This window comes from Notolepis coatsorum, assembly GCF_963971535.1.
Source record: "Notolepis coatsorum genome assembly, chromosome: 10".
NCBI lineage: Eukaryota > Metazoa > Chordata > Actinopteri > Aulopiformes > Paralepididae > Notolepis > Notolepis coatsorum.
In genome coordinates, this window is record NC_140174.1 from 5,235,582 (window position 1) to 5,247,323 (window position 11,742).

At 46.7% G+C, this 11,742-nt stretch overlaps 1 protein-coding gene across 1 annotated transcript in view; it reads right to left on the reverse strand.

Annotated features, from left to right (window-relative positions):
* Positions 1–11,413, reverse strand: part of eme1 (essential meiotic structure-specific endonuclease 1) — a 23,211-nt gene extending 11,798 nt beyond the window's left edge. Inside the window, 5 exon segments of the mRNA XM_084323452.1 lie at positions 1,722–1,855; positions 4,423–4,512; positions 5,673–5,806; positions 8,811–9,748; positions 11,330–11,413. Coding sequence (XP_084179578.1) covers positions 1,722–1,855; positions 4,423–4,512; positions 5,673–5,806; positions 8,811–9,588 — 1,136 coding nt within the window. The 5' untranslated portion in view covers positions 9,589–9,748; positions 11,330–11,413.
* Positions 11,414–11,742: the final 329 nt, after the last annotated feature.

Genomic DNA, 11,742 nt, shown 5'->3' on the forward strand with positions numbered 1-11,742 from the left:
GGTTGCCGACCGACCCTGCCGATTTAGGTGCGACCCAATTTATTTTATGAGTTAAAAAATATATATATACCGGTATGTAATATTTTTTTTTTTACAATAAAGTTTCATAAAAGTCTTAGTCAAACCTTTAAGTATTATGGATATTAAACATGCTGGCAGAGTACATGCATCCATGTTTGTGAACATTTTAATTAAATAAAGGAATTCCCTATCCATGCCGTGGGATTTTTTTTCTTTTTTTTAATTCCCTACCTACCCATGGCCTTAACTGACAACTTTTATGCCCCATTAAGAACACACATTTCACATAAGAGCTCCCAAAAGATCACATAAGATCTCAGAAATAGACTTCTGCAAAAGCCATAGATATGTGACGTGTTGTCAAATATAAGAGAAGCTTCAGTTGAATTACCTCAACGGGCAGTTGAATTGTATTCCATGTAATTGATAAACTAATGAGGCGCTCCTCAAGATTTTTCAAATATCTGAAGCACCTCTGAATGATCCATGTCCTAATAGGGAGGTGTAGTCTGACGTCACTTTGGACCGCGCGCACGGTCCACCCGTTTAGGGATTTATCATTGGGAAAATGGATTATTGGCTATTGTAATAATTATGCCTCATGAACAAAGGCATCATTTTTTTTTTTACCGATACCGATATTTTCCAATATCACATTTTAATGCCAATATCGGCCGATAATATCGGTAGGCCGATAATATCGGACATCCCTACTTTTAACCATTATTCATTAGACAACGGAATTGCATATCATGACTCACAAAAAGATCTCACAATGTCACCATACAGATAAGACGATAAATGATAAATATTGGTATATTAATAATAATATTGATCACATCTTCGGTTAATTGGACACATTATATCCTGCTGCCTTACGATTTGTAACAAATCACTGCGTATTGTATGAATTGACGAAGACAATGACATTGCTTGTATACAAAGCCATTGTGGGGCAGCTGCCAACTTACACACGTTAGTCATTCAACCAAAACACTGGACATCTCTCATATCATGTTCCCACTACAAGATCTGAATTTGGGAAACATGTTTTTAAGCTAAGTATGTTGTTCCATTCTCCTGGAGCCAATGAAAAAAAAATTCAAAAAGATTTGAAGCTATATTCTCATAGAAATGTATGATATTAAAGGAGACATTTTTATTTTTATTTATTTAACTTTTATTTACCCAGGCAAGCAATTAAGAACAAATTCTTATATACAAAAGCAGCCTGTCCAAAAAGCAAAGGCCTTTTGAGGGAAAGGGGGGGGGGGGGGCCTGTAACAAAAACAAGGTTATGTGCATTGCATACAAATAAATAAAATACAAAATTACAGTAGCAATAGTAGCAATAGTATACAAGGACAACAATAAATAAGGGAGAGAAGGAAAGGGATAGAGGGAAAAAGAGAAAGGGAGAGTGAGAACCAGAGGGAGAGAGAGGGAGAGTGAGAACCAGAGGGAGAGAGAGAAAAGAAAGTGGGAGAGGGAGGGAGGCAGGTGAGGGGGCTCAGAGGGGAGGAGAGAAGAGCCTGAGGGTTATGCGTGTGATTGGGAGGCGGTCAGCAGGTGCAACAGTGGGTTAAGATCTGAGCGATGTGAGGAGGGGGGCAGTGAGTCTAAGGGTGTTTTGTAACGTGTTCCGGTCAGATGCAGCAGCAGCAGCAAGTCGGAAGGCGAACGCTGCTCCATCTCTTTACCTGAAGTACTTCTCCAGGTCGACCACCACCAAGCTGAGGGTCTTGTCTGGGCTTCTGACCTGCAGGTCCTGAACCCAGGAGGTCAGCGTAGGGCCACAGTATGCCCCTCCTCCTCCTCCTCCTCCTCTCTGCTCCTGAGTTAGAGACATGGAGTGAAGGAGGGGACAGGGATTTGACAGGATTCTAAATGGTGGTAAAAAAAAATTAGTTGGAAGAAGAGACCAATGACACGTTATGTGTCGATAAGACCCCCCATCATAGAAGCTTTTGGCTATTAGATATGATTTAGTAAAGCACTGTACACCTGTCTCTGGGAGATAATGCATAATGACCCCCCCCCCCCCATACCATATGAACGTTGACATCTGATTAGCACTATTACTCATTTATATATTTTATACCCAGTTTAATCACCTGTACATTGTAATTGCACTTTACTGTTACATTTGCACTCTGGTTGGATACCAAACTTATTTTCCTTGTACTGTATGACGACAACAATACATTTTAATCTAATCTAATAGTGATGAGTAAAACATATGTCCGTTGTACATTATATTATTGTGATAAGACCTTGAATCGGTCCCTGTGGGGAAATTGTGCACTATAATAATTATCATGTTTAGAGAGACTGGAATAATTATAATTTTGTTGTTTTGCTGGAGACTCCCTGGAATCCACTCAAAGGCCACCAGGGGTCCCCAGAACCCCGCTTTGAGAAACCACTTGGTCCAGATAGATGGTCCATTATTAGACCTCCACTGGGCCTCTCTCCTCGTCTCTTTCATTACCCGACACACGAGACGAGTTCTAGGGGAAGGCCTTCCAGTACATTGAAACCAATATCACACAAAGCAACAAGGGCCAGGGTGTTGTAATTTTCTCTGTGGTCAAATTGAGCGTGAAACCATGACAACCAGATGCCATGCCACCGACTCCACCGACCTGAGTGTAGCTGTGGATCAGACCTGAGTGTAGCTGTGGATCAGAAACCATGAGTGTAGCTGTGGATCAGACCTGGGTGTAGCTGTGGATCAGACCTGGGTGTAGCTGTGGATCAGACCTGGGTGTAGCTGTGGATCAGACCTGAGTGTAGCTGTGGATCAGACCTGAGTGTAGCTGTGGATCAGACCTGAGTGTAGCTGTGGATCAGACCTGAGTGTAGCTGTGGATCAGACCTGAGTGTAGCTGTGGATCAGACCTGAGTGTAGCTGTGGATCAGACCTGAGTGTAGCTGTGGATCAGACCTGGGTGTAGCTGTGGATCAGACCTGAGTGTAGCTGTGGATCAGACCTGAGTGTAGCTGTGGATCAGACCTGAGTGTAGCTGTGGATCAGACCTGAGTGTAGCTGTGGATCAGACCTGAGTGTAGCTGTGGATCAGAAACCATGAGTGTAGCTGTGGATCAGACCTGAGTGTAGCTGTGGATCAGACCTGAGTGTAGCTGTGGATCAGACCTGAGTGTAGCTGTGGATCAGACCTGGGTGTAGCTGTGGATCAGACCTGAGTGTAGCTGTGGATCAGACCTGAGTGTAGCTGTGGATCAGACCTGAGTGTAGCTGTGGATCAGACCTGGGTGTAGCTGTGGATCAGACCTGAGTGTAGCTGTGGATCAGACCTGAGTGTAGCTGTGGATCAGACCTGAGTGTAGCTGTGGATCAGACCTGAGTGTAGCTGTGGATCAGACCTGAGTGTAGCTGTGGATCAGACCTGAGTGTAGCTGTGGATCAGACCTGAGTGTAGCTGTGGATCAGACCTGAGTGTAGCTGTGGATCAGACCTGAGTGTAGCTGTGGATCAGACCTGGGTGTAGCTGTGGATCAGACCCGAGTGTAGCTGTGGATCAGACCTGAGTGTAGCTGTGGATCAGACCTGGGTGTAGCTGTGGATCAGACCTGAGTGTAGCTGTGGATCAGACCTGAGTGTAGCTGTGGATCAGACCTGAGTGTAGCTGTGGATCAGACCTGAGTGTTGCTGTGGATCAGACCTGAGTGTAGCTGTGGATCAGACCTGAGTGTAGCTGTGGATCAGACCTGAGTGTAGCTGTGGATCAGACCTGAGTGTAGCTGTGGGTCAGACCTGAGTGTAGCTGTGGATCAGACCTGAGTGTAGCTGTGGGTCAGAGACCTGAGTGTAGCTGTGGATCAGACCTGGGTGTAGCTGTGGATCAGACCTGAGTGTAGCTGTGGATCAGACCTGAGTGTAGCTGTGGATCAGACCTGGGTGTAGCTGTGGATCAGACCTGAGTGTAGCTGTGGATCAGACCTGGGTGTAGCTGTGGATCAGACCTGAGTGTAGCTGTGGATCAGACCTGAGTGTAGCTGTGGATCAGACCTGAGTGTAGCTGTGGGTCAGACCTGAGTGTAGCTGTGGATCAGACCTGGGTGTAGCTGTGGATCAGACCTGAGTGTAGCTGTGGATCAGACCTGGGTGTAGCTGTGGATCAGACCTGAGTGTAGCTGTGGATCAGACCTGAGTGTAGCTGTGGATCAGACCTGAGTGTTGCTGTGGATCAGACCTGAGTGTAGCTGTGGATCAGACCTGAGTGTAGCTGTGGATCAGACCTGAGTGTAGCTGTGGATCAGACCTGAGTGTAGCTGTGGGTCAGACCTGAGTGTAGCTGTGGATCAGACCTGGGTGTAGCTGTGGATCAGACCTGAGTGTAGCTGTGGATCAGACCTGGGTGTAGCTGTGGATCAGACCTGGGTGTAGCTGTGGATCAGAGTGATGAAGTCTTCAACGGTCATCTGTAGCACCACATGGTCCTCTGGGACGCTCACCACTTCACCCGTCTGAGACATAGGCATTGGGAGAGGAAGAGGAAGAGGAAGAGGAAGAGGAAGAGGAAGAGGAAGAGAGAGAGAGAGAGAGAGAGAGAGAGAGAGAGAGAGAGAGAGAGAGAGAGAGAGAGAGAGAGACAGATACATATACATTGAGAGAGAAAGTGAGAGGCGAGCATGAGGATGAGAGGTGTGTATGTGAGGATGAGAGGTGTGTATGCGTGTGTGTATTATCACTAGGGCTGGGCGATTAATCGATTTTTCGATTAATTTGAATTAATGATCTAGGACGATTTTCAAAAATTTAAATCGATTTTCCAAAAAGATATAAAAGAAAATAAAGAATTACAAAAAAAATTTTAGATTCACCTTTTATTTTACAAAAAGTGATGTTTGGTGAAAGTTAGATTTGCACTTTATTAATCCCAATAGGGCAATTCATTCTTGTTTGATGATCAAGAGGCACGTTTTATTTGTTTTAAGTGAAGTTGTGAAAAAGCCATTATTGCACTATTAATCCCAATAGGGACATTCATCTTTGTTTGATCAAGAGTAACCTTTTATATATAAATATATATTATTTATTTTTAAGTGAAGATTGGTGAAAGTTAGGTTTGCACTTCAATCCCAATAGGGACATTCATCTTGGTTTGATAATTTTTTTTTGTCAAATAAAAACAAAGGTTATTTGAATGATTTCCTAGGCGTTTCTAGTTTTCAAGAGGAAAAAAATCGATTAAAATCGGAAATGGGATTTAAAAAAAATATATCGGAGATAAAAAATGTAGGCCATATCGCCCAACGCCCTAATCATCACCTGTGAGCAGGGGGACCCTAATCATCACCTGTGAGCAGGGGGACCCTAATTATCACCTGTGAGCAGGGGGACCCTAATTATCACCTGTGAGCAGGGGGACCCTAATTATCACCTGTGAGCAGGGGGACCCTAATTATCACCTGTGAGCAGGGGGACCCTAATTATCACCTGTGAGCAGGGGGACCCTAATTATCACCTGTGAGCAGGGGGACCTCCTGATCCAGGTTTAGGGTTAGGTGTATGCGTGTGTGTGTATCATCATCACCTGTGAGCAGGGTTAGGGTTAGGTGTGTATGCATGTGTGTGTATTATCATCACCTGTGAGCAGAGGTGTGTGTGTGTGTATCATCATCACCTGTGAGCAGGGGGAGGGGGACCTCCTGATCCAGCTGACGGAGCGGGGGAGAGGCTGCTTCTCGATGGCGCAGTTACAGCCCAGATCCTGCACCGACGTCAACAGACTGCCCCCCCCTTCCAGCTGCAAGAGAGCTAGACAACAAACAAACAAACAGACAAACAGATGGCGAGCAGCAATAGTCCAATTAGGACCGGGGCGGAAAATATTATTATCCAGTATATTGCCAGTATGATATTTTACAGTGTGTTTTTTATTTTATTCCCCCCCCCCCCCCAGTGCAAATTACAAACCCATAAATGAGCTTACCACCACAGAACACACCTGTAATGCGGGTTGAAGACATGGCTAACAATTCCCAGGGACAAAGAATCTTCAATTGCACATTAGGGCTGAGCCCAAACGTTCGAACCTTTACGTACATTACGTTTGGCATTCAAATTCTAAATCAACATTCGAATTTTTTATTTTTAATAAAAAAAAACGTTTTATATTTTTTTATTCATTCTGGTTTTTCTTCACAGTTGCAGATACAGATTAGGAGGCTACACTACTATTAAAAGAAACTGATGAGTTATATTCATTAAAGAAAGTTGATTTAATTGATTTCGTCGGGCTGGGGCTTCTCCCTGGGGCTGGGTCTGGGGCTGGAAAGTTGATAAATAATAAAGACTCATTTAATCAGATGAATCACTTTATTCAAATTGAGGATTTAGTTTGAGGATATTTATAATAAAAAAAAATAATAATAATAATGTAAATTGAAATTTCTTTTTGAATTTTTTTTTTTTTATTATTAAAAACGAAGGTTCGAACGTTCGTTCGACAAAACCCTGACGAAGTTCGAATCCCAAAAACAGGCTTCGGGGGAAACAGCCCTCACTGCACAACATTCACAGGAATGAACCAGAAGGAGGCTTCCTCTCTCCTCTACCTGGGTCCACCACCACCACCATGTGTTTGATGCTCCTCTACCTGGGTCCACCACCACCACCACCATGTGTTTGATGCTCCTCTACCTGGGTCCACCACCACCACCATGTGTTTGATGCACTCCTCTACCTGGGTCCACCACCACCACCACCATGTGTTTGATGCACTCCTCTACCTGGGTCCACCACCACCACCACCATGTGTTTGATGCACTCCTCTACCTGGGTCCACCACCACCACCACCATGTGTTTGATGCACTCCTCTACCTGGGTCCACCACCACCACCACCACCATGTGTTTGATGCACTCCTCTACCTGGGTCCACCACCACCACCACCATGTGTTTGATGCACTCCTCTACCTGGGTCCACCACCACCACCATGTGTTTGATGCTCCTCTACCTGGGTCCACCACCACCACCATGTGTTTGATGCACTCCTCTACCTGGGTCCACCACCACCACCATGTGTTTGATGCACCTCTACCTGGGTCCACCACCACCACCATGTGTTTGATGCACACCTCTACCTGGGTCCACCACCACCACCACCATGTGTTTGATGCACTCCTCTACCTGGGTCCACCACCACCACCATGTGTTTGATGCACTCCTCTACCTGGGTCCACCACCACCACCACCATGTGTTTGATGCACACCTCTACCTGGGTCCACCACCACCACCACCATGTGTTTGATGCTCCTCTACCTGGGTCCACCACCACCACCACCATGTGTTTGATGCACTCCTCTACCTGGGTCCACCACCACCACCACCATGTGTTTGATGCTCCTCTACCTGGGTCCACCACCACCACCACCATGTGTTTGATGCACTCCTCTACCTGGGTCCACCACCACCACCATGTGTTTGATGCACTCCTCTACCTGGGTCCACCACCACCACCATGTGTTTGATGCTCCTCTACCTGGGTCCACCACCACCACCACCATGTGTTTGATGCACTCCTCTACCTGGGTCCACCACCACCACCATGTGTTTGATGCTCCTCTACCTGGGTCCACCACCACCACCATGTGTTTGATGCACTCCTCTACCTGGGTCCACCACCACCACCATGTGTTTGATGCTCCTCTACCTGGGTCCACCACCACCACCACCATGTGTTTGATGCTCCTCTACCTGGGTCCACCACCACCACCACCATGTGTTTGATGCACTCCTCTACCTGGGTCCACCACCACCACCACCATGTGTTTGATGCTCCTCTACCTGGGTCCACCACCACCACCATGTGTTTGATGCTCCTCTACCTGGGTCCACCACCACCACCACCATGTGTTTGATGCACCCCCACCTGGGTCCACCACCACCACCATGTGTTTGATGCTCCTCTACCTGGGTCCACCACCACCACCACCATGTGTTTGATGCTCCTCTACCTGGGTCCACCACCACCACCACCATGTGTTTGATGCACTCCTCTACCTGGGTCCACCACCACCACCATGTGTTTGATGCTCCTCTACCTGGGTCCACCACCACCATGTGTTTGATGCTCCTCTACCTGGGTCCACCACCACCACCACCATGTGTTTGATGCACACCTCTACCTGGGTCCACCACCACCACCACCATGTGTTTGATGCACTCCTCTACCTGGGTCCACCACCACCACCACCATGTGTTTGATGCACTCCTCTACCTGGGTCCACCACCACCACCACCATGTGTTTGATGCACTCCTCTACCTGGGTCCACCACCACCACCACCATGTGTTTGATGCTCCTCTACCTGGGTCCACCACCACCACCACCATGTGTTTGATGCTCCTCTACCTGGGTCCACCACCACCACCACCATGTGTTTGATGCACTCCTCTACCTGGGTCCACCACCACCACCACCATGTGTTTGATGCTCCTCTACCTGGGTCCACCACCACCACCATGTGTTTGATGCACACCTCTACCTGGGTCCACCACCACCACCACCATGTGTTTGATGCACTCCTCTACCTGGGTCCACCACCACCACCACCATGTGTTTGATGCACCTCTACCTGGGTCCACCACCACCACCACCATGTGTTTGATGCACTCCTCTACCTGGGTCCACCACCACCACCACCATGTGTTTGATGCACTCCTCTACCTGGGTCCACCACCACCACCACCATGTGTTTGATGCACTCCTCTACCTGGGTCCACCACCACCACCATGTGTTTGATGCACTCCTCTACCTGGGTCCACCACCACCACCATGTGTTTGATGCACTCCTCTGGCCTCAGGGCCTTGGCGGCGTCCGCCAGGGCTTTCCTCTCCGCTTTCTGCCTCTCCTGTTCCAGTCTGTGCGCCTCCTTGCACCCCTCCTTGTCTCCCCTCCTCCTCAGGGCCTCCTCCCGCGAGGCCAGGATCTCCTCCGCCGTCCGCTTCTTGGCAGGCTTCCTCCTGACGGGGGAAGCGTCGGTGCTCCCCGCCCAGGAGGAAGGCTTAGCCGCCGCGGTCCCTCGTTCCTCCGCGCTCCACTGGGCCTGACGGAAGCAGCCAAGGAGGGGCTCCGACTCGGAGAAGCCGTTCCGCGCCGCCGGGACCGGGAGGAGTACGTCCCCCGGGCCGGGTAGATCGGGCGAGGGGGGGTGCCCCTCGACGGATTTGTCGTCTGTGACGGCGGTGACACTTGCTTGTCTCTGTTTGAGTCTCAGTGCCAGGGGGACGTAAGGAGCGTCGTCTTCCGCCTCGGATTCACTGCTAATCATCATGACGTCGGCCGATCCCACGCCGGCACTCGCCGAGCCCTCAGCCTCGCCTAGTCCCTTCACGGCTGGAGGAGCAGGAGAGGAGGAGGAGGAGTAAGCCACGTCTGTGTCGGAGCAGCTATCCAGGTCCACCACGAGAGCTGCTGGCGTCACGGTCTGGCTGGAGGCTCGCGTGCTGCAGGGGCCGCCGCGCTGGAGGAAGTCGTACACGGGGAAGTCCTCCTCGTCGAGGTCGCTGGGCGAGTCGCTGTGGCTGCCCATCCTGCGTTCCAGGTCCCGGGTGATGTTATAGAGAGAGAGAGGCCTAAAGATGGGTTGGGTTTATGTTGTTGGGACTTGGTGTGTGTATTTATTCTCGGTCCGGCTGGACAGCGGAAACCCGCCCAATTTTCCGCCGTCAACACACCTTTTCAACCAATATCTAAAATAAAAGAAAAATGAAAATAAATAATTTAAAAATAATAATAATAAAACGAACCTTCTTACTGTCTATTACTAGTTCAAGTTTCTTTATTAGTTGTCATACAGAAGTACAGAATACTTTAATATAAAATGCTTCTTTCTGTTTTGCTCCAGAGATTGTGCTAGATAAAAATAGATAAGTACAAAATAAGTATAGTAAGTATAAAATAGAAGTCAAGTACGTAGACAAAATACACTATACAATGCAGAGTAGAAAAGTAACTGAGTTACTCAAGGGACACCTACGGGAGACTGCAATTCAACACTGGCCCCTGTAAATATCCTAACCCAACCCCCTCCAATGTACAGTCATTTACCTAGTATGGTTTTGTCAATAGTTCAATGTACAATTGTGTTTGTTTGTACAGTGTCTCCTCCCCCCCCCCCCTCAATGTACAGTGTTACTTGTTTATACAGTGTGCCCCCCGCCCCCCCCCCCCCCAACCACCTCCAATGTAAATTACCCAGTATGGTTGTCAATATCCCAGTGTACCCAACCCCCCCCACCCAACCTCCTCCAATGTACAGTTTCTACGTCAAATGTATATACTCCCTTTTCTTGACTCCTTCTGTATCACAAACAGTACTGTATTTGCAAATCTGGTATGTCATAAATGTATAGATGTAGCAGTACTGACTATCTGTATGTCATGTATGTCATATATGTCTATATGAATTGAAAATGGGGGACCCTGATGGAAACAAGACAAACGTCTTTCTCAGGTCTGCATCCCCTTAACAATTGTATGTATTGAGCCGTACTGTATTGTACCCATTCTGCAATCTGTTAAATAAAGTTTTCATTCATTCATTCATTCATACAATACAATATGCTATATACTATACAGCACAATGCAGAAATGGAATGAGGTACAATTTACAGTAAGGTGTAATGAGGTATGAGTTGTAGTGCAAATGTTTTACCAATAAATATAAAGTGTGTTTAGGTGTTCTAAAGTGGGTAAAGTGCAGTGAGTTGTTTGTTTAAAGTGAGTGTGTGTGCGTGTGGATGTGTGTGCTGTGTGAGTGCATTTGATGCTCTGTTACATAGTGTTATTGTTCATAGTGATTGTTCATTTAGCATCCTGATGGCCTGGGGATAGAAGCTTCTTCTTACTATTGTGTACTTTACTACTATCCCTATACTACTATACTCCTGTTGACTTGTTCACAATGTGTAAGTCGCTTTGGATAACAGTGTAACTAACTAAATGTAAATGTATATTGACAGGAAAACAATGCAACAATTGAAGGGTAACTCAAATCAGGCTGTGGAAACTAAAATACTTAAAAGTGTACCTGGTTAAGTTAAATCGTGCACTATGCTGTTTCAGGGGATACATTTTGAAACTCAATAATAACAAGTGTTTTGTACAAAACCCCCTCCCCACCATCATCAACTGCATCATAACGTTAGTGACACAAATCCACCTTACTCATCAGAACTCAAACACATTTTACTTGAAAATAATATGAATGTAAAAGTTGTCAAATTATAAAGCACCATGTTGCTTTTTGCAACAAAAATAGTTTTACTTACACAATCAATAACGTTGCAATATTATGTTTCTGTGTCTGTGTTCCGTTTCATCTGAGTTGAGTTACTTGAAAGAGGCCGGACGTGACGTAATTTCCGGATTCCCCGGGTACTTCTTCTTCTTCTTCTTCTTCTTCTTCTTCTTCTTCTTCTTTGGAGTTAATGGCGGGTCGCAATCACAGAAAGGCGCATACCGCCACCTACTGTACAGCCCAGCAACTGGAGCGGATAAGGCAAGAACCCGGCAAAGAAAAGAAAACAATAAAGAAAAACCAACAAACCCAGAACAAACCAAACTAAATACCCAACCCTAACATCAGTTTTACCATAAACAGATCATAATGTGAAGAACTGTGATTTTATATGTCTGCACTTTATGTGCTCATTTTATGCCTGTTTTTTTTGTTGTGAAGCAC